Below are 22,804 nucleotides of genomic sequence, written 5' to 3'. Positions count from 1 at the left end.
GGTAAAGGGACCCCTGACCGTTAGGTCCAGTTGTGACCGACTCTGGGGTTGCGGCGCTCATCTCGCTTTATTGGCCGAGGGAGCCGACGTACAGCTTCCAGGTCATGTGGCCAGCATGACTAAGCTGATTCTGGCGAACCAGAGCAGCGCACGGAAATGCCGTTTACCTTCCCGCCAGAGCGGTACCTATTTATCTACTTGCACTTTGACATGCTTTCGAACTGCTAGGTTGGCAGGAGTAGGGACTGAGCAACGGGAGCTCACCCCGTCGCAGGCATTCGAACCGCTGACCTTCTGATCAGCAAGCCCTAGGCTCTGTGGTTTGACCCACAGCACCACCTGTGTCCCTATCCTAAGTACCAAACAGAACAACAAAAAGCACATGACCAAATTGAACAATTTCCACCTAAATCATTGGATACAAAATAAAAATACAAAAAAATTAACAGCAACAACTCCACTGTAACAACAACAAAAAACCCTTAAGGAATAACCCAGCCCATTTGCATTTCTGTCTGGACCCAGTTTTGTCACCACGTCCCAGATGCAGAAGACAAGACAAATGGAGATTACTTCTTCTCCTTCCTCCTCTCAATGCTTGCTTGCTTAGACAGGGCAGGTAAAGAGAAACCAACAGCAGAAAGGATAATAAACAAGGCCAGGAGTCTCTAGGGATTGGCACTGGGCCTCTTACTGGGCTGTGGACTCCAGCAAGTGCCTGATGATGCCAAACCTTGATGCCGGCCCTGCAAACATACCCCAAAATCAGGGGAAATTTAAATCTTGGTTAATTTCTAGCCTTATCCTTTTATTCCTCTCTTAGTTTCACATAAAACTCATAAAGCAGTGAAAGAAAGTAAGTCAAACCCCCAGTTATCAACTGGAGTTCTGGAACTATTTTTAAAGTACCCTATATAAAATCACTTACCAGACTTTATTTTTTTTCTCCCACCCATTGTAAAACTACAAACTTCCTCATAATAATGTTTAGGAGTTTGGTATGTTTGACTAAGGGAGGTGAAGCGGAGCACTAACTTGAAAAACTGGCCTGGGTTGGAAGAGAAAACGAGCCACTCCGTCACTTCTACCTGTGAAATTTTGCAGCTCGTGTAACCTTTATTGTTATCCATCTAATACTAATGGAAGCCTGAAGCATCAGCCTATTGCAGGGAGTGCCTTATTGACCTTATCAAAGAGCAGTTGATATCCCTAGTGCAGTCTCTAGCAAATATGAGCTTGAGCAGGGAATTGACTCCTTGGGGCAGAGACCTGCCTAAATTTGTTTGTTTCTGAGTTCATAGCCTTTCTTTCTTCAGAAAAGGTTTTAGATGGTTCTTTGGCTTATCTTACTCTGCAACGCACTGAATAATTCAGCCTTCCCCAACTTGGTGCCCTCCCAATGTTTTGGTATCCAGCTCCCATGATCCCTCAGCTTCAACCACACTGGCTGCAACTGATGCAGTTTGGAGCGAAAAACATCTGAAGAGGAGGTGTAGACCAAAGTTGCTCTAAAAAACTATAATTCTAACAATAAAGTCCCTGGTTCAAATTTTGCCTAAACCATGAACTGGCTCTGATCTGTCAGCCACTTTTTCTATGCCTCAGTTCTTCCAACTGCAATACAGAGATAATACTACACTTCCTGAAATATAGAAAAATAAGATATGAGAAATTATTTGAATATTCTGAAGTATTATTCAGATATGAATATGGGAGAGTGAATCCTATATCAAGATCAGTAGGAAAGTATACCCTTTCGATGTAACTCCTCAAATCAGACGGATTGTGAAAGAAATGCAAATAACAGCTCAATATATTGACTCTGATCCAACCAAAGATAACCATGATTAAGGTTCCAATAAGTCTAAATAAGATCTGTTCAACATACTTCCGCGTTATGTTTAGAATCTCAGTGAACATGCCCATGAAATCAATGAAACAAGTTAGTCACAGCAACTAGTAGTGCTGAATGTTCTCATGCAAATGTTTATGATGCAGAAGGGAATCTTCAGAGCAGGTGAAATGTTTCCTGAAACTTCCCCAATCAGCTGCTTCAATGCAAATTAGACAGGAGGTGGAAAGTCTGTAGACTTCCAAATGTGGTTGGACACCATTTATCATCATCCCCAGCCAGCATGACTATTGGCCAGAGATAGTGGAAGTTTTAATCCTGAAACATCTGGAGGGTCACAGGTTTTCTACCGCAGGGTTAGTCCGCCTTCCTAGTGGTATGATCCCTGTCAATTTCGGAGCATAATGACATTTCAACCAAATGGTCAATCAGATATGGCTCTATTCAGTGCAAAGCTAGCTCCGAAGGAGGAGACTGCTCCCTGCCCTCACTCTGAATAGGTAAACACAGCCTTCAAAATGGGTGCGCTTACATGGGTTTCAAGGGTGTTTTAAATGCCTCCCCAACTCAACGGCTAATGTTATCTGGCAATAATATGGCACTGGCCTAAGACTGAATAGAGCAAGGCTTACTTCTAAGCAAAGATTGGAGGATTGCACTGTAAATCCCATTGATCTCAATGGATTCCAGCCGCAATCCTATGCACACTTAGTTGGGAGTTAAGCAACTAAGTGGAATTTGCTTCTGCACAAGCTTATTTAGGATTTTGCTGTTAGTCACAATTAACTTATGCTGTCTTGGTTTCATCACCTGGTGATAAATTCCACTGAAATCAAAGGGACATGTAGCCCAGTCCTAGGCAAGCAAGTGTGCAACTTTAATTCCAGTTTAGTAATGGATGGGAGGTGGGGAGTGGACTGTTGAAAATTGCCAGGAAAGGCATATTGCTTAATACTATTCGAGAGCATTTGGACCAAAGTCCTTCTGTGTTCAATAGAGTTTGCTCCCAGGTATGTGAGCAGAGGAATGCAGCTGTCAACAATGAAATGTCCTCATGCCTTGACGTGGGAAGGAATAATATAACTTTCTCTGTTGATACACGGGGAAGTTTCACGGGACCCATTTTTCTTTTTTATTATTAATAATTTAAAAATGCTCTGGTTGCGTTTACACTGAAATAAGGGTTAAGAAAGGCTGGGCGGCTGGGAGGAGGGAAGTTACACAGCGGGCAACCAGGAGGAGGATTGCAACATCCATCTGCTGGATTATTCACTTTCGCAATCCAAAGCGAAAGAAAAGAAAAGAAAGAAAGAAAGAGAAAATGTCAGACCCTAACATCGCGTCTTTTTAGTTTCACTTTGCGCTCGTGTTGTTGACAAGACTTAAATACAGTATGGGCGGTTCAATTCGAATTTGGTTTTCCTTTTGGAAAGATCTAAGATGGGGTTTTACAGCAACCAGAGACGGAAACGTTCCTGATCCAGAAATTCGGGTTGCAGTTGCTTTGGGATAGGAAGGAAAGAAGGAAAAGTTTGGAATGCTGTGCGATGCGAATGCGGAATGGAAACGCACCAGCGTTTGGCCGAGTTGACACCAGCCTTTTCCCAGCCAGCTCCGCCGCGCGCGGTTTATAAAAAGAGCCCTTGGTGGACTCTGGACCAGGCAGTTAAGCTCGGCTCTTTCCCCCGCGGCCCCGCCCCCGCGCCTGACGGAAGGCACATTTTTCCACTGTGTGCCAATGTGATCTTTGCATCCTTGTGGAGGTTCATCAGAGACAAACATTGCCTGCGAGTGGATCTCGACGCTACAGTCTTCCTCTTCGGTTTGGTGAAAATCGCTTTGACTTAATAAAAAGATTGTCGCTTAATACAAAAAAGATTTTAAATGCAGAACCCAAAAGTACACTGCTTTGGAAAGAAATCCCAACTGCTTCCAAACTTGGTTTCCAAGTACAGTAAGCAGACAGGAAGGGTCAGGGTTGTAATATGTCCCCCCCCGCTCCTCGTTTCGGGGAATGAGGTTTTTTGTTAAAACTACAGTCTTCCACTTACCTGAATGGGACTCTCATTGAGAATTCACGAGAGAGTAATTTCAGAGTAAGGATAAGTGGTTGGTTAAGATCGCACCTCTGTGTTGTGTGTGTGTGTGAGAGAGAGAGGGGGGGGGATTTCTAATCCGCACAGTGGTTTTGTGTGCTTTTAATATCGACGCTGGCAATTGACGCTAAGAGACAGGTGACATGCCCAAGGCCAGCTACTGAGTCTGTGGCAGAGGAAGGACTTTAAAAAAACGCCACTGGGCTAAGTCACTCGCTGCTCACTGGAACGCATAGGCGCGCTACCATTCTAAGGAATATTATTTGGAGAAAGGTTGAAGTGAGATCAATGTGACACATCCTCCCAAGTAAACATATTTAAGATACCTGTTTTTCCCCCATGTGTACATTCTTTGAGGATGTAATCTGCTCCTACTAAGAAAGAGTGCCTCCAAGTCGTTTGTGCGTAAAGTACGCAAATACGCGCATTTTGCGGGATGAAAAAATGAAGAGGAAGCCTGCCTGATCTGATCACCTGAAATCCAAACAAGTTCTTTATGAGACGAACTTAAGATTGGGCAGCGCAATCCTGCCCTCCTCTGCTTGTTTACTCAGAAGTAGCTCCTATTATGTGTCTTACTCCCTGGTAAGTGTGCCCAGGTCTAGCGCCTTAGTTGGGCGCTATCCGGCCGAAGTGCAACACCAGAGTGAGAAAGATGGAAGCAGCGCGTGCTTGAAATCAGGATCCTGGGGCGTCCTGTTTTACAGAGTGGCGCTGATTAAATAGGTTTAGGTCGGACGACGTTGCGATCACTTTTTTCCCCTTGGCAGAATTGTGCCCTGTATTTCGCAAGGAAGCGGGAGGGCGAAAGAGGCGCAGCCAGTGGCGTACCGTGGGTTGTCAGTACCCGGGGCAAGGCAAGTAATTTGCGCCCCCTAACCTAACCTAACCTAACTGGGCGCAACGAAACGTCCTAGCGGGGTGAGAAATGGCAAGAAGGCCCGGTGACTCGGAAAAGGTTTGCGCTGGGTGAATTCCCGCCGATAGAGAATGAGTTACTGTCCTGCTTCACTTCCAAAAAGCTCGTGGCAACGTACAGAGAAGATAAGAGCTCTCTACTGGATCACACCAAGGGCCTTTCTCTTCCAGCATCGCATCCTCCAGTAACCGACCAGGTGAACTCCACAGTGCTCTCCCCGCTTGGGCGCCGAGGTATCCTGCCTCCAACCATGGCTAGTAGCCTTGATTGCCTTCTTGTGCAATTGGCCAGGCCCCCTTTCAAAGCCATGCAGTTTTGTGACCGTCGCTGCCTCTTGTGAAAGCGAATCATATGGTTTTAAGTGCGCGATGGGTAAAAACAGAACCTCCTTTTGCCCGCAATGGCTCTGGGTGGTTTGCGTCTCTCCCCCCCCCCCCCCACCATGCATGATCTTGTATTCTCTGCCATGCCCCCCCCCACTCATCATTTCCACCCCCTCCCTAAACTAAAAAGCCACAGACGTTGTCACCTTTCCTCCTAGGGGCGTTATTCAGGCCCCTGGGCCATTTGGGTTGCCCTTTTTGCCAACTCTGCAGCACCATTTTTGGACAGCCATCAACCTGAAGTCAACGCAGCCTTCCAGCGCCATATAGATTTGTCCAAGGACACCGTGGCACCGACAGTTTTACTCTGAAGCCCTCTCCATATGATCCGGAGCACGGACTCCACCTTGGTCACAGCTGCCACACACGTGGACCGCCGTTTTCATGGACACCGATACAGTGGTACCTCTGGTTACCTACTTAATTCGTTCCGGAGGTCCGTTCTTAACCTGAAACTGTTCTTAACCTGAAGCACCACTTTAGCTAATGGAGCCTCCCGCCGCTGCTGCTGCGCCACCGGGGCACAATTTCTGTTCTCATCCTGAAGCAAAGTTCTTAACCTGAAGCACTATTTCTGGGTTAGCGGAGTCTGTAACCTGAAGCGTCTGTAACCTGAAGCGTCTGTAACCCGAGTTCAGAGCTCCTGAAGTTAGGCAGAGAGGGGGATTCCACTAGCGCACCTCGCTTCCCACTTTCTTCCATCGACTCGCATTTGCCATCTTCAGGCCCATTCATTCACCCAGCCTGAAGAGATCCCTTTGGGAGCTCTCCACGATCCCTTCTTGTGCTCACGAGCCTGAGTAATTTGGTGCCATCCGCGCACTTCCTCTCCTCTGTTTCTTCGCAACAACCCTGCGATTGACCCAAGCTCAGCCGAAGAACTTCGTGTGCCGGAGGTAGGATTCGAACCTGGCTCTCTCCCCAATCCTAGCCGGACATCTTAGCGCTCTAACACACTGGCCAACTCAAGTTTCCAGGCTCGGGAGTGCAAGACTTTGAAATGCTACAGACTGTATTTATTATTTTACTCGCTCCGCGGTTTCTTTCTTCTTTCTCTCTTTCCCCCTAAAGTGGGCTTCTATCTTGAGTGGAAGGAGGGCGGGTTTGTGCTTTCCCCTCCTAACCGAGGCTTCTGAAGCCTCCCTGAGCCATCATCTTGGATAATTGTAAGCGTCAGTCAAAAGCTTCCGCCAAATGTCCGGGCGAGCTCCGCAAACTCAGGATAGGCGCGTAGCGCCGAGAGAAGTTAGGAGAAGTTGGTGGTGAAAGGGATGGGGAAATGGGCTTGAAGGAAACGGCGCCAAGGGCCCTTGCTCAAGGCGAAGGGAAACACTAAAGCTCTCGGTTAAATTAAAGGCAGACCCGGGAGAGAAGGATGACTTTGCCTTGAAATTGTCGCTTTGGAGAAACGACAGGTTTACACGGGACAGTCGGGTGTCCCTCTAGTCCTGTAGTTCTGACTCGGACCAGCGCGGACTCCAGAGGTAAGGGACGGAGGTCCCTATCTCCCCCGCCTCCCTTCTTTCTAGAGGATTTTCCGATTGGTGATAACGCCGCCCTTCTCCTGTGTTTGCCCCCTGAGCAATCTCAGATATAACATCGCAGAGATATTTTTCCACTCGGAAAGCGAGTGGTGCTTCGCACGTGTGAACACGGCCCCTGAGCCATTTTATTCCGCGGGCCCTCTAGTTTTTGGGTCCTAATGCAACAGCATCTATACCAAATAAGGCCAAGGCATTTCAGCCCCGCTCCCAACCCCCTATACTCGGAAATGCCCCCCATTCGCTGCCTTCCAAGGAAGTAGGGCGAGGGTCTCAGTCCTGCAATCCGTTCCTGTTATGCAGGTTATGCATTACGCTTGATGTGGCTTATTCCCAATTTATGGACGGGTCAAGCCCTGGACCGCTGACCTCTGTTGGAACCTTGGCATGCCTTTAGTAGCAAATTGTTCCTCCTCCTCCTGGGAGGAAGGTTTGAAACTATCTAAAAACAAGCGCAAAGAGTCTGGACATTTGGACAAATAAACTCTCCTTCGGCCCTCTCAGTCCTTAGCGGTTCGGCGTGGGTTATAGGTGCAAAATAGCTCAGGTATCATGGATTTGACCTTACTACTTTCTTTCACTATTTTCCATCGTTTAACATCTCTGTAGTTTGCAGAGAGATATCTGCAGAAACATGCCACGCCCAGAAGGATGAGGATAAAGATGCTGAGAAGTGTTCTGATTGGTCAAGCATGGCTTCTCCAAGTCTGGCTGGTGATGCTCTAAACTTCTCCCCGACTTCCGCTGAGGGTCCTGCCTTTAGGACCAAAACAATGCCTCCAGTCGCTTGGGCTACCTCCTAGAAATCTGATGCCGCTCTCTTTTACTCTTGTGCAATTGACTAGCCAACAGACTTAACACCAAGGCACTTTCCCGGAGCGAACTAGAGGCCCCAGACATTCTCCACCCTCGAGCAGATTTAGAGCTGACTTCCTGGTGAAGCTACAATCAAATGAATCTAATGTCTAAAAGGGTCTTCTGGAGAGACCACCATCGTTCAGGCCTGCCCGCCCTTTAGTCTCCCCTTCGGTTTTGTTTTTTTCCTAGTGACCAATGGCACTGGAAGATGAACCGATCCTTAACACAAAGCGCGCGGATTAAACAACAACACTTTGAGTCCCAGGCAAATGCAAAACCAACAAACCATTGTCAGTCATTTTGGTGGGATCAACGAGAACAAGGCAAAACTCTTGGTTGGTTGGTGAATCGGCAGCCTCAGAACTAAGCAGCGAACAGGATTTTTTTAAAAAATTGCACCCAGATATTTAATGTTCGGGAAAAGCCCAAAGCAAAGCCAGGTCAAAGAAAGAAAGACCTAGGTAAAAAGCGGCCCAATGCTTATCCACGCTGAAGTGACTAAAGGACAAGAAAACCTTTTAAAGAAATAGCCAGATTTCCAAACTGTGAACGGCATCGCTGCCTGTGTCACATATAAAGTTATTAATGTCTTAAGATATTTTCAAGCCTAAACAGTTAAGAGTGAGGAAGCCTAAGCGAGAGACCTCTTGGGTCCTGGAGTCTAGGAAGATGATCCGCCGTTCCTTTGGGGGCATCTCTGTGCAGCTGAGAGGGGGCTTGCTGAAAGCAGAGATGGGGGTGGCGAGAGCAGAGGAAAACCTTTGCAGGAAACGCTGATCGGGGCTTTCACTAATTGGCTCTTTTAATTCGCTGCGTGGAGCCACAGGCAGGTCGGAGCGACTGGGTGATCTGGCCTAGCTTGCGGGCCGGCAGAGAGAAAGGAAGCCCATGCCATTAAAAGCAAAAGGTCTTCATGCCGCTTAAATAAAACTGAGGATCGGGATGTGGAGGATGTGGTGATGGTGCGAGAAAACTGGAGAACCAATAGCACCCAAATAAGGAGTGCGGTCCTGTTTCTTCAGGACGCTCCTTCACCATCACCTGATTAAGCGTTCCCCAAAATCAGCGGAATTTTTAATGCGTTTCCTAAAATCCGTAGAACTTTTAATTAAACTTAACGCTAGAACCGATTACTTTTGTTGTGGTTGTGGTTGTTGTTATTAAGAGAAGGACAGAAAACATTCATTTTTTTACAGCCCTGGAAATGCTCTTTGCGTTTCTAACTGAGGTGCAACGAGGTCTTCCTGCCCGTTTCCCAGTATGTTAGTTCTGAGCTGTTGTTTCTCCAGCTTGCCACCGAGCAGGAAACAGCAGGTGAAATCTTGATTAATACAGTTGAGAAAACAATAGCCATTGCCAGTCCTACCAGATGCGGATCGGGGCGCAGCACCCTCCCCCCAAACGGGCTGAGAGAGTGGAGGATCCTGTTCACCAAAATGAAAGCGCAGTTAACGCGCTCACAAACCCGGCTGGGAAACGTGTCACTTAAAACATCGTGTTCGCTGGTGATTTGGAGGATTCGAAGAGATGCCTTGGCGTGGCTCAGTTCCGAGTTCGCCTTGGGGTTGTTGTTGTTGTTGTTTATGAAGGCGCGAGGCGCGCGCCCGATCCACCTCAACTTAAGCACGCTTAAATCCCTCGGATGGAAGCCTTAATAACCACGTGCTTAAGATCTCTTTCGCGGGCAGTAAACGTGCTTCATTTTGGCCCTATTCGTTTATTGTTTTGTTAAGCGTTCGTCTTAATATTTGTGACAGGGCGGCAGTAGTGAGAAGGGCAAGGACCCATCTCCCCGGTCTAATTCAGGGAAACGTAAGCAGTGGGGGGGGGGGGATCGATTTGCAAAACCTTTAAGATTACTTCGCAGCATCTCAGGGGACATAACGGTGACGGCGCCCTCTGGGATCTCGAGCTACCACGCGCAAAAGAGTTGCAACTCATAAGCGGGGCGCGCGGAGGGAGCGCGAGCTCTGGGTCTGCGAGCTCTGAGACAGAGCGCAAAGTCTCGGGGTTTCGTACAGAATGAAGCAGGCAAAGTCAAGAACAGCTACAAACACGCTGCCATAAGCGCCTGTATCTCGTGGCATTTACCCCAGGGTAAAAGCCTTTCAATCACGGCACAATACGTTTCTGTCCTAAGCGCCTCCTCTTGCTTCCCCTTTCCCACCTGGTCCCCTGGAGGTGGGTTACACAGCAAGGAGGGTCGCATCCTGATCCCCCGCGCGCCCAGGTCTCCTCTGGCCCTGGCACCAGGGCATCGCCTTCCCCAGAAGTGCCTGGCGCACGGCCGCCTGTGCCTGTTTACTCGGAAGTCAGTCCCGCTGCGCTGGACGAAGTGAGCGCCACCATAGCTGCCTCGGGAGATCGCAAAGCCCGGAGCAAGAACATTAGCCAAACAGATGAGTTATCTGACAGGCCCGGGGAAGAAGCAGGGAAGCGGAATTGCAGCCTCCGGGACGTTTCTTTCTTTACAATGGAAAAGAGCAACTCGGAATCACAGTGATCAAATGTGTCAGGCCTTAATCCCTTCCCCCCAGCCCCCACCGCAGGAAGGAGCATGAATGTCAACCTTACCGGGGTGGTGGTGGTGGAATAGGAGGAGGAGGATGCAAAAGAGGAGTGGGAGAGGGGGTCGGAAGAACTGTCTGGGCTTCTTCCTCATTGGCTGAACCGGCAGCGTCTGCCCCCGTTTCCTCCCCCCCCCCCAGTTACACCCAAACGCTCACATTCACACGCCAGCCCTCCCCCCTCCTTCCCTTTCCTCCGCTGGGAAAAGCCTCTTTCCTCGGTACAAAGTGGAGTTGGGCGGCTCCTCGGAATCTAAGTGACTCCGGAGTAGGGAGACTTGGAAGTTGGCGACTCTCCCCCAGCGCGCGGAGAGGAGGTGTTGTTGTTTTTAGGAGGGGGGAGAGGTGGACCGTGCGAGCGTGTGGGGGGGACGGGACTCCGCTGAGCAGGTTGACCTTCCCGCCCCCTCGCCTTCCCTCCCTCCCCCCGTCCCAAGCCCGACCCCGAGCAAGGCAGCGCGGGCGCCTCATTCCCGAGCGGGGGATCGGGGCGCTCGCAGTGCGCGCAGGCTCCAGCCCACCCGGCTCGGCGTCCGGCAGCGAGCAGGAGGAGAGGAGCGCAGCCGAGAGCAGCCGCCGCAGCCGCCGCAGCCGTCTCCTCCTCTCCGCGCTCCGGTGCCGCCGCAACCGCGTCCCGGTGCCGCCGTGCCACGGACGCGCAGGCAGCGCCGCCCCGACCGGCCCGCGGCTGCCGCTTTGTCATGCTGCCCAAAGTGGAGACGGAAGCCCTGGGACTCGCCCGGGCGAATGGGGAGCGTGGGCAGATGCCGGAAAACATGCAAGGTAAGCGCCGAGGCGAGCGAGCGGGTGGGTGCGCTGCCCGGGCAGGAAAGCGGGCGAGCAAAGAAGCCGGCGCTCGGAAACCGAACCGAGCGCCTCCTCTCCCCCTCCGCGCCGGGAGGGCTCCCTGCAGTCTCCTCCCCTCCGGCAACTTCAAGGCTTGGCGGGTTTTGGAGCGCTTTGGTTCCCAAGCAGAGTGGACACCGAAGTCCACGCCCGGCCGAGTAGTGCTGCTCCGGCGCGCGCTTCGCAGGCGAGGGTGAGCGCACTTTTTTTCTCTCGGGTGGAAACCGTTCGGAGAGTCGGGTCGGACCTGGGAAGCTGGGCACTTATTCCCAAGTAAACGCTGCCCGGCTGGCTGGCTGGCTGGCTAGCAGGGACACGCACACCGTCTTTGGATGGAGCAAGAGGGCACCGGGCAGGCCCCAGTGAGAATTGGTAGGGCAGCTGGTGGCCAGCGGGTTGCCCGAGCGCACGCGCGTTTTACTCGGAAGCAAGTCTCGCGCCCTTGCGGGGCCCTGCTCCCCAGCAAGTGAGCACCGCACCGGGTGGCGAGCGAGGGTCCCGCAGCGAATTTGAAAGTTGCGGAGTAACATTTAAAGCGGAGGGCGTTTAAAGAGTTTCTGATGGAAAAGAATGGGATCAACTTTTGTTGGGATGCTGGCTTTCAAGTAACACGGGGATCCTCGTCAGGCACAATCCGCGCGGAAACTTTCCTTCTTTCTCTGACCTCCCCCCCCCCACACACACACACCCGCTCCCAGCATAGTTTTGGGTCCAAAAGCTTGAATTCGCCAAACGCAGAAGTTGACACAATAAAACGAACGGCCGGTTTTGGTATGGTTTACGGCGTTGCCCTGGGGCCGGGGCGGGGGGAGAGACTGGAAGGCAGGCGGGAATTTGTAAACCTCTACCCGGAAATCACGGGACGCTTCTGCCTTTCTTGGACACCAGCAACAAAAAGTGAGGTCCTTAAACTTGGGAAGAAGTCTTTTTGCTTTGCAAGTAAAAAAAGTGAAACACGTGTGCGGTTGGTTCTTCAGCTTAGGGGGAGTATCTGGACAGGTTCTGGGGATAACGATGGGAAGTTTTTTTAAAAACACGAGTACACGCATACACTTTTCCGTAGCAGAGGGTGAGCCGCGCTAATGACAGAATCAGGAGGAGGCAGCATCGTACATACAGCCTTTCAGTGAGGCAGCCAGTTAAGAGGGCTGGGAGACCTTTCAATGGGGAACCAAGGTGGTAGAGACCCCCCGCCCGCCCCTGCCCAGGATCAGAGGAGACGTGTACAGGGAGAAGGGGACCAGCGGATTCTCCTTTTTGCTGCTTTAGTCTCTGGCTGAACTTGAAACTGACAAGGTCAGCCTGGTGGTCAGAAGGGAGCTCATTTATTCTAGCCTGCTCATCTCATTCCAGCTCCTATAGATCCCAGTGGGCTGCGATTCCCGGAGAGAGCGGGGTGCAGGATTGCAGCGGAGAGCTGTTTCCTATCTCTAGAGCCTTGTTTCCTGAGGGGCTTTTCCTCCCTAGCAAACTCCCAGCAGCAGGAACCGGAGTGCCCTTCTGCAATGAGGCGACCGATCCGAGGGTCTTTTTTCCCCCACGACCCGTCCGTGCCGGTGACTTCGGACCGTGCCTGCTGCTGGGCTAAAAACGAGGTTTTCTTTCCACGTTGTTGGCGCGTAGTGGTGCCAGATTGGAAGCACGGACCCACCGAGGAGGAGCGCGCGGGAACCGTTTGGTTCAGCGTCCTACCCGGCTGCAATTCAGCGCCGGAGGCTCAACAGAGTTTGGGAGCGCTTGGCGCTTCTCGGAAGGCAAGAGGGCTTCAAGTTTCTGAAAGGGTCGGCTGGGTCTGGAGGGGGGAGGCTTTACGAATAGAGTTGCCAGTGTGGGTGTCTTCAGAGCTGGGGAGATAAAAGAGGGATCAGGGAGGCAGGAGAGGTTATTTTTGGGGGGGGGAGGGGGAAATAGTTGGGTGTAGAGGTCTCCTATGTTTTCCCAATAAGACTTAACAGCTGCTCTATATCTAGCATCCTCTTCAGTCAAGTGGGGGAGGGGAAAGTGGAGTGAGGATTGGGGGGGGGGTCCTCTGGGGTACTAGTACAGGCTTGTCCCAGTGCAGATGCCTGTTCTCCATGCGCCTGGGGGGCTCATTGGTGGGTGGGTGGGTTCACTGGTTACACAAACGGAATAAAAATTACTGCCACAAGTATATCTTAGTGACTTCACAGATCGGTTTTGAGAACCACTTGAACAAACCTCCCAGAGGATGTCTAGGAGGAGAGTAATATTTTAGAGGTTGCGAAGCCTGCAATCCTAAGCACTAGGGGGGCATTGAACTCCATAGGAGCATTTGTTTCCGAGTAAACATGGTCAGGATTGCACTGTCTACACCGCAGCCATCTCCATGCCTAGCCAGAAATTAGTCCCATTGACCCCCCCCCCATTGGTGGGGGGCTTCTTCCCTAGTATCTAGGGTTGCAGACTGACCAGTCAATTGTTTTCCATGGAATTTCCTTCCAGCTGAACACGCTTGAGGACGGGAAGCGCCAGGCTGCGATCTTAAGGGCACTGCTTTGACTTACAGGGAGTTGGGTTCTTTTAAAACCAGGTCCTCCAAGTTAACGTTGTTCAAAGCTGGCGGTTGTCAAACCCCACAGACACAGGCTTGCGGCTCCTAAGCACATCATGTTATCTGGAATTACTTTACCAAGTACTGCAATTGCATTAGTTGGGAAAGCTTGTTCACGCGCCTGGCAGTCGGCGAAACTTTGGGTGATGCCAGTGGGGATCTCCTTCGCCTCTGCAAACTCGATTCCCAGAGATTTCGGGGGGGCGGCATTTATTTCGACTTAAATGGGACCTGGGTCGTTCCAAGAGTTGACGCTGGCAGGAGGGAGGAAGCGACGAGAGTCCCAGGGAAAGCAGAACTTTGAGATGTGAGAAGCGCAAACTGGGGGTAGGATGGGAAATGAACCCTGAAACTCTCTGCCTGTTTACCCCCACTTATGCAGTGGGACTACCTTCTGAGCTAGGAAGTTGCCAGACATGACTGTGCCTCCCTCCGGAGCTGCCACGCAGGACAGGTCAAGGAAGCAAACCCCTCGTGGCCTTGTTTGTTTTTCATTTCCAAGTAGGCCCTTTCTACTTACAGCAGGCTAAGGCCCGCATCTCTCCATCCCATATCACCACCAAAGCGATGTAGCTGTAGCATTATGTGAACGGGGGGTTGTATGCGTGTGTGCAGAACACAGCATAGAGCTGCCGAAAGTGCAGAAGTTAGAAAACTGCTTTATTAAGTTATTTTTCCCCTCTTCTCGGTGAATGCACAATTTTGGGGCTGCGCAACACTTTCTAAGTGTTTTTAGAACACGCAGGAACTCAACTGCAAAAGTGTGGGGCTAGGAGAGGTGTGCGTGTGTAAAGGTGGGGCTGTCACCTCGTTAGAAAGACCCCAATCCAGTCCCAGAATTCAGTAAAACAAAAACCAACAAAGCAAAACAAGGCTGTCATTTTTTTAAGGACTCTCCCTTTTGCACCTTCCCGGGAATGCGTTTGAATGAGGATCAGTGTGGCGCTTCCAGGTTTGTGCATGTGCCCTTTTTCTTTCTGGAACAGGCAGCCGGCGGCCCCGCTTTCCCTCAGGCCGCAGGCCCTGAAGTCGCCCGGAGAGCTCCTGAGCTCTCTCTCCGCCTCCTCCTCCCTTGTTCTCTCTCTCCTCGCCTTGTTAATTTCCCTTCCCACCGTCTGATCACCGAAGAGGCTGGCGGAGCGGTGGAGAGGGAACCGGGGCTGCTTCGCTTCTACTCTGACCAAGCTTTTCCCTGCTGGAGAAGTCTCCTTCTCCAAAGGCCCTGCGCTTTCCCGCGCGCCACGCTCGCCAGACCCAGTTCATGCCCGTGTACATTGCGAAAAGTTGTAAGGAACGCCTTGAATCGCTCGGCTTGACTCGATCATCTAATAATAATAATAATAAAAAAAGATCAACCCTCTTTGAATCTTCCTTCCAGTCAGCCCTGCTTCCGTCTCCCGTCCGTGCATCTATCATTTATTCAAACACCTTCCTGGGACTCTGATCCGCCTCCAGCTGCTGCGCCAAAGAGAGCGCAGCGAGCAGAGGCGCAAGGCGCGCACAGCGGCGTCAACAGAGGGGATCAGGGGTTCTGTTTAGAGTCGATCTGCTGACTGGGCTCTTTTTGGGGGTTGGGGTGGGGTAGATGCATCGCTTTCCTACCACCCCACCCACCTTCGCGACGTCCCAGCCCCTGTAGCCTCCCACCCGCAGCATCACCTCGCTCCAGCCTTTTCTTTGGGGTTTCTGCTCCTACAGGCAAAGAGTTTCCTTCAAGACACCCAGGGAGTGCTTTGTGGGGGGCGAGGGATAAAGACTCAGGAGACCGACAGATCTTCCTGTTCGTGTTGCAGGCATCTTTTTTTTCTCCCTGAGCCGGTGGGACGCTCGCCCGTTCTCTCCAGCCCTTTGCAGGAGTTTGGCTCACTCGGTGAGCCTCTCGCCCCAACGCGCTGAGTTTTCCTCTTTGAGTTTTCCTCTGAGGATCGGAGCATTTCCTTGAAAGTCTTTCTCTTGGCCCACCGAGCAAGAAGATCCGAAGAAGGGGGGCGGGCCTGCCTGTTGAAGAACTTTATTCCTTATTTTAGTTGCCAGCCTTTGCAAGAGTTTGGAAGCTAACAACTCGGCGCGCAGCGGGATCGGACCCTTTCAAAAGCTGGAGGAGTTTGCCTTGCTCAGGTCGAATTAGGCAGAAAAGAAGAACTTCTGGTCCGACGAACGGATTTAGACAAGTTTTAGCGGAATAAGATTTCATAGTTCCCATTTTTCATTTTTGGTACTGTTTAAGAAATTGATTTTCAACTCGGAGCAATTGGCTTTTACAGCTGAATTGGAGGTTAGGTAAATATTAAAAAGTTGGCTGCTGCAACACAGAACTTCGGGGAACGAAACAAAAGCTTCTTTCTCATTAAAAATATGGGGACTTTTGCTGTTTTACGTTTTTCAGATGAAATGCACATTATTTTTTTATTTGGGGTGGGGGCAGGGAATCTCCTAATAGTAAGTTGAAGAAAGCCTAAGGCTACTGCCCAGTGAACTTGCAAGTGAGCTGCTTTGGGCTTAATGGGACTTACTCGCAAGTAAACATGCCTAGGATCCAGCTTGAAGTCAAATGATTTTGGGGATGAGGTTGTTGGACTGGGGAAGGTAAACTGAGCAAAGTACTGTCTGTGGGTGGCTTGGCAGACTTAATTCTCCTAAATGAAATATAGGAAGAAAAGTTATTGGTCACTAATTAAAATGTTTGGTGTTGCTGTTGATTATTTATTGATTGATTTTTTTAAAAAAAACTTTATGACTTTGGCTGTTTAAATAGGATGAATGTCCAGGAATTGTTTCCTAGTCTCAAAAGTAATAATGGATGTAAGTTGAGATGATGGGCACATTTGAATACATTCTCATGGGGTGTTATTTTCTTTATTTTCCAGTGTCTCAATTTAAAATGGTGAATTACTCGTATGATGAAGATCTTGAAGAACTGTGTCCAGTGTGTGGAGATAAAGTCTCTGGCTATCACTATGGACTCCTTACCTGTGAAAGCTGCAAGGTTTCGTACATTTTTTCCCTTCTTTTTTATGGGAAGGGAAGGGGATTGATAACTTTATCAAGAAAAGGCTTGGTAATTGCTATTTCTGTTTGTTTTGATGGGGACGGCAGAATATTGTGAATATAAGTAAAGTTTCTTTTTGGAAGAAGTTTTGTGAAGAGCAGGAAATATCTCCCTTTTTTAGTCAACAGTAAGAAGAACTCAATAGGGTGTTCTGTATACAGTGTGGCTATATTTACTGCCTTTAAATATTTGGTTGTCGTGAAGTGATGTAGTTGTAGAGGAGCTTTCGTTCCCAGCTGTCCTCAATATTGATTTTAGTTGATTTATATACATTGAGTATTATTGTTCCTGTATCTTGTTCTTGATAAATTTCAGGGCTGCAGTATTGAAGGCAATAGTTTCAAGTTTTTAATCTTTCAGGATGAAAATGTAAATTTCTGTTGTCATACTTTTTATGCTTACACACAGACACAAACAATATTTTATGTCAGTATTCATTTGGAGGGTGATCAAGTGGAAATCAATTAAATGGTTTTTTTTTAAAAAAAAAACCCTCATATATCACGATGAATATTTTTGCATGTGTATTTCATTTTTAATACCTACTATGTGCATAGGGTTCAGAATTATAGGCTGATCCCATGAAGCCAGCTATAAAAGTCAACCACATAATTTGATCTGAAATAAATAACTGGACAGCTGTAAAAGGCGGTGGTAAAAGAATCATATTCTGAGAAGGAAATGTTCTAGTAATATGGAACTTAAGACTGTTTAGTTCCTGTATCCCTGTACAAAGCAATATAGCTTACAGTAATTTTGCTGGCTGATAGACACATGTAATTTTGGGACTATAACATGAAGAACTGTCCCACTAACTTCAGGGATTAACGGTACAGTCCTATGCATGTCTGCTGAGAACAAAGTCCTACAGATTGCAACCACACTCAAGAAAGTGTGCATAGGATTGCAGCTTAAATGCCCAACATGTATTTTTCCCCATATTACTGTAAATGATCCTAATTATTAGAATACCTAATCATTGTATAGCACATGACTTTTTTCCCTCATTAGTAGCCGTTGTAGTTTATATAGTCCCAACGGAAGGTCTCTGCCCCAGTAAGCTTACACTCTAAATTTATACAGCTGGAAAACAGGGAGAAGTGGGCAAGAAGGGCAAGAATAATAAACCAGGGGAGACAAGGAAGGCATCAGTGAAGGTAACGGATAGAAGGAAATGTATTTTGCAAGTAGTTAGGCTTTGCCTCAGTGGAAGCTGAGAGATGAGGGGTTAAGCCCAAAGCTTTGTGGGAGAGATGGGTGCAGACAACTCATCTCTCTTGTACTGGGTGAACAGGCGTTTTAAAATTCTGCATCAAAACACTCAAAAATGCCAATTCAAACATAATTTTAATTCATACCATAACATTACAGTATAAGACTTTTTCGGCAAACTGTGGAGGATTGCTAGGGATACAGTAAGGAAGGCTCACTGAAGTCTGTTATAAATCAATACGAATGCAGACTAGCCCCAGAAAACTTCTGTCTGTGGCCTAAGTGAGTTTCCTCGAAGAGACGACATGAAGAAATATGGAATCAAGCCTGCTGCTTCGTAAGTGCTCAATTGGCATAATGACGATAGAGAAGTGAGTTTGGTGAAGGTTTTCGGAATACGACATAAACCCCAGCACCCCACCTGTCCATGCAAAACAGGTGAACGTTTTGTATCTCTTTTACAGGGGTTCTTTAAGCGAACGGTCCAGAACAATAAAAGGTACACATGCATAGAAAATCAAAGCTGCCAGATTGACAAAACTCAAAGGAAGCGCTGCCCTTACTGTCGGTTTCAAAAATGTCTAAGTGTCGGGATGAAGTTGGAAGGTAAGGCAAAGAGTTGTTTCTGCATATTTGTAAAACATATAATATGTAACTGCTCTGCTGCATATTTACAGTTGCTGCATTTCTGTCATTCTGGACTATTCCAAGATTCATGTCTTTATGGCTGATCACAACTATTGATGCTTGTGGCTCCCTGCATGCAACTTTTGTTTTTAAAGGATTCCCCTATTACATATGTACATCAGCTATTGTGCTGGGAAGGTGGTTTAAATGTGTGCATTAGAAATGGCAACTCGTAAGTACATACAACTTTACAGTTACAGCAGACCATAAGAATGTTTGAGTATTCAAGCTAACAGTAAATACAAGAACAAATAACATTCATTCGTTTAAGCAAACAGAATTAAATGAGAGTAGATATCATAAATTATTTAGGGGGAGTTTGTTAACAGTTCCCACAGCAAGATTTCTAGCCATAGTTTTAAAAACACATCATTAGAGGTCTCGTATACTGGGCATTTTTCTCCTGCACAATTGGTCATTCTTAGTTATCAATGGAATTCCTTGCATGGACAGGTTGTGCAACTGAGCGAATCATTAACTAAATAATCATTGAAAGTATGACTAGCATTCAATAGAAAGGGACCCTACTTTTGTCTTACTTTGCTTTGCAATAGAAGTCAATAAATGTGAGGAAGTATAAAATATTTTGGATTGGATTTAAGATTTTCCTAGTATAGTTGTATGCTATACAACTATAGTATATTTTAATAGTTCACTGAAATGATAGGATTCAACATTAGGAAAGACAGCTGTCTCTTCCCCTTTCTAAATTACTAGTAAGTTTGAGTTCATATCTATTTTAACAAGTCACAAATGCAAGATAAGAACTGCATCATGCTGCATTCTTTTACTCATAGCAAATTACCATTCAAATGTCTGGAAAATTCATTTTACTTCAGAACCAAATGTTAGCTTAAACAGAGATTTGGGGTTCTTCTTCTTTTAAGTGGCCATGGATGTTGCTGTCTCAAAGTTGTGATGGCACTTTATAAGGTATCTAGTTTGGACCCAAAAAGAAATTCAGTAATAAGTTTAACAATGGATATTGGGATGCTAACACTTTTGCCATATTTTATTATAATTTTATGATGATCTACTTGGTTATGTCTCAGGTCATAGCGATTGCTAATTTGAAGCAAATGCTATATGAAATTTTTATTGGTTTGCAGTGTTTCAAATATCAAGAAATGGGATTCAAAATGGCAGAAAACTCTGGCCCTATGTATTATAATTTAGATATATGATTGCTAGAATTTTATTTTATTTGCAACTGATTTCAAGGTTGATTCTGAATGTAGAATGTATTCAGTGTTCCATTTCACAGCTTTTTAACGGCAAAATCCTGGACATCCTTAGCCTGCAATCCTACCTGGGGAAAAGCACGATTAAACTCAGTGGAATTTACTTCTGAGTAGACAGACATGTACATGATTGCACTGCATGTACATGGAGAATGGGACTTGCATGAGATTTTACTGTACATGATTTTGCCAAGGTTTTAAAAATTGGCTAGGCATAATTACTGCATTTTAATACTTCTAAACTTTAACTGGCATTAGTAACCTAAGAGTTTATTAATTTGTGGTGACTAATTTTAATCAGTGGGTCGGACAGTTGAGGCAGACTTGTTTATTTTTGAAGCTATTTTGGTTCCAGCATGAATGTGAAATATTTGTCATGCTTAAACTGAGGGGTACCTTTTGACTGCTAAACTGTATGGTATCCTACACTTTCTTCAATACCACAGAAAGGCACCTTTGGTGCTTTCACAATATGGTATTTGATTTAAAAATAATTAATAGAACGATTCATCAGTTACTCACTTAAACACAAGTAATAAGCAAACTTCCTTCCATTAGTAGTCAGCCTTATTTCCGTGCACACAGATTTCCAATATGTCCCAACGTACCGCTTACAAAGTGTAGTCCACAAACCACTTGTTCCAGAATACTTCTGCATAACAGGCAGTTAAGCCTATGTTGGTTGCAGTCTAGGGGAATGCAGAATATGGTCCACGGAATATAACGTAGTAGAGGTAATAGAAGTAATCTTGCCGAATACATGCTCAGAATCTGCATTTTGCAAGATATAACATTAACAGAGGAGCAATAGGTGGACAGGAAGAAAGGCTGCCCAAGCCATCCCCTATCAAATCCTCCTTTGCTCCTCCCCCCCCCCACATCTCCCCAGGTAGACTTGAATCCTGTTTCTCAGCTCAGCTGGAGAGAGAAGTACCGTATTTTTCGCTCTATAAGACGCACCAGACCACAACACGCACCTAGTTTTTGGAGGAGGAAAACAAGAAAAAAAATATTCTGAATCTCAGAAGCCAGAACAGCAAGAGGGATCACTGCGTAGCGAAAGCAGCGATCCCTCTTGCTGTTCTGGCTTCTGGGATAGCTTCACAGCCTGCATTCGCTCCATAAGACGCACACACATTTCCCCTTACTTTTTAGGAGAGAAAAAGTGAGTCTTATAGAGCAAAAAATACGGTATTTAATGGATTTGCAAAGGAGAATCAGATGTCAGGGACAGGATGAAGCACCACACTGCCAATTGTCTCCTAAAATATTCCCCTCCCATAACAGTACTATGAGGGAATACCTCCTGAGGGAATAATGTCAAAACAACAACTATGGTTACTTGGTGGGGTTTCGGTGATTATGCTAAGGTTACCAGATGTCCCCGTTTCCCAGGGACAGTCCCCGGATTTACAAATCAGCCCCCATACCAAATTCATTGAAGTTGAAAAGTGTCCCCGGATTCATTGAAAAAAAAATCTGGTAACCTTAGCATGTGCCCCTGGGAGACAACAGGCACCCACTGTCCGTACTTTCCAGAAACAAATGAAAACATTGTCTCAACAAGTTTTTTTCAGCTTGGTGAAAAAGTCTCTGCCGTAGGTGTTCATTTTGCTTGTGAACCTATATTGTGGTGTGAGCGTTTCCTTTTTTGAAAAAAACTGTGTTCGGCTCTTTTATGGCATGCATGTAAATTGTTTGATGCAAGTGCAAAAAGGTGGTTTCTAAATTAATAAATAATAGTATTTTTAGTACTGGCTAGAATTTTTTTTTTAAATGTAACCATTCGTCTATTTTAATATCAGCAGACATTTGGAATTCTTTGACACCACTAGAATGGTGTTAAAAATAATGGCTGCAATCCTATTATGCCTGTGCACAAAGCATTTCCGTGTATATATGGGGAAACATCCCATTTTTTTGTTCTGGCTGTAGCCTCTCTATTGAATGTTTCTTGGGAGGCCCTCCACCTTCAATATTACTGTTTTTAGGAGCCACAAAAAGCCAGAGCAGGGATGGAAGCCTGAAAACTCCCTGCGCTCACCCAAAATGTTGTGCATAGGCTTGGATGTCAACTCCCCATCAAATCTTCCCTTTACATATATGCCTATCACATTGCTACATAGTTCAGTTGGCACTGTGCAGCTTACCTGTGGTACCCCTGAAAACACACACATGCATACACAGGGAGAGCCTTGTTCCCGGGCAGGATCAGTGCTTCTGATCTTACAAAAGTACAGCAATCAGAACCTGGCCAATGGTGTCGCATGTCGCAGCACATTGGAACAATTTGTATAAAAATGGCACACCATTGCAGCCAGTTAATAAACCTTCCAAATCAGGGATGCGGTTTTAGTTGCCTGCAGTCAGAGACAGTTGATGCTTTATTATTTTAATGTTTTTAAAAAACTACCTTGCCCCCCTTCTGCTCTTGTATCATAATCCAACTTCCCTTTTGTCATCAGCAAAACGGGAAGAAGAAATGCATGCGCTCATAATTGTAAATGTCTGTGACATTTATATACACGTTTCCTTGATTGTGATACATGGACTTAAATTCTAGTTCATAAATTACAGTTTAGGCTGGAATCATTAATTGTTAACGCCTTTATGATAATGTATAGTCCTCTGTGTACCTAGGACTTCTAATACATTTTTAATGGACCACTAATCCTTAAGATAAAAGCTTAGGAACGTAACCTCCAGCCATCTCAGCATGTCACCAAGCTGTCAGAGGCCTTTCTTGCTATCTAATTGCCATTGGGAAGGGCAGGGATGGTGAGACCCTCTCGCTGCTGCTTTCAAAATATGCTGCGGCAGAGACCACCGCTATGTTCCCCAAGGCAACTGTTGGACTGGGTTTCCTTGACTTCTTTCCCATCCAAATTCTGTTACAAGCTGAATGGCTTCAGCAATTGCAGGATCAGCTCATCTCTGGGGTGGGTGACACCCGACTATTTGGACATAAATAGCCTACCTGG

The 22,804-nt window shown here is 47.2% G+C and overlaps 1 protein-coding gene across 4 annotated transcripts in view; it reads left to right on the top strand.

Annotated features, from left to right (window-relative positions):
• Positions 1-22,804, top strand: part of NR5A2 (nuclear receptor subfamily 5 group A member 2) — a 119,693-nt gene that overhangs the window by 5,671 nt on the left and 91,218 nt on the right. The window contains exons 1-3 of one of the 4 annotated variants that reach the window (XM_083445341.1): positions 9,908-10,999; positions 16,502-16,620; positions 18,360-18,501. In XM_083445341.1, the coding sequence (XP_083301467.1) occupies positions 10,918-10,999; positions 16,502-16,620; positions 18,360-18,501 (343 nt within the window). In that variant the 5' untranslated portion in view covers positions 9,908-10,917. Of the gene's footprint in view, positions 1-9,907; positions 11,000-11,145; positions 11,256-15,184; positions 15,915-16,501; positions 16,621-18,359; positions 18,502-22,804 lie in introns of those variants that run through there. The other 3 variants (XM_083445343.1, XM_083445344.1, XM_083445342.1) reach the window with 3 other exon arrangements.

This window comes from Podarcis tiliguerta (assembly GCF_965153285.1).
Source record: "Podarcis tiliguerta genome assembly, chromosome: 6".
In the NCBI taxonomy this organism is placed as follows: Eukaryota; Metazoa; Chordata; class Lepidosauria; order Squamata; family Lacertidae; genus Podarcis; species Podarcis tiliguerta.
The sequence above is the reverse complement of the archived record's forward strand: the minus strand, read 5'-3'. Positions and strand labels throughout refer to the sequence as shown.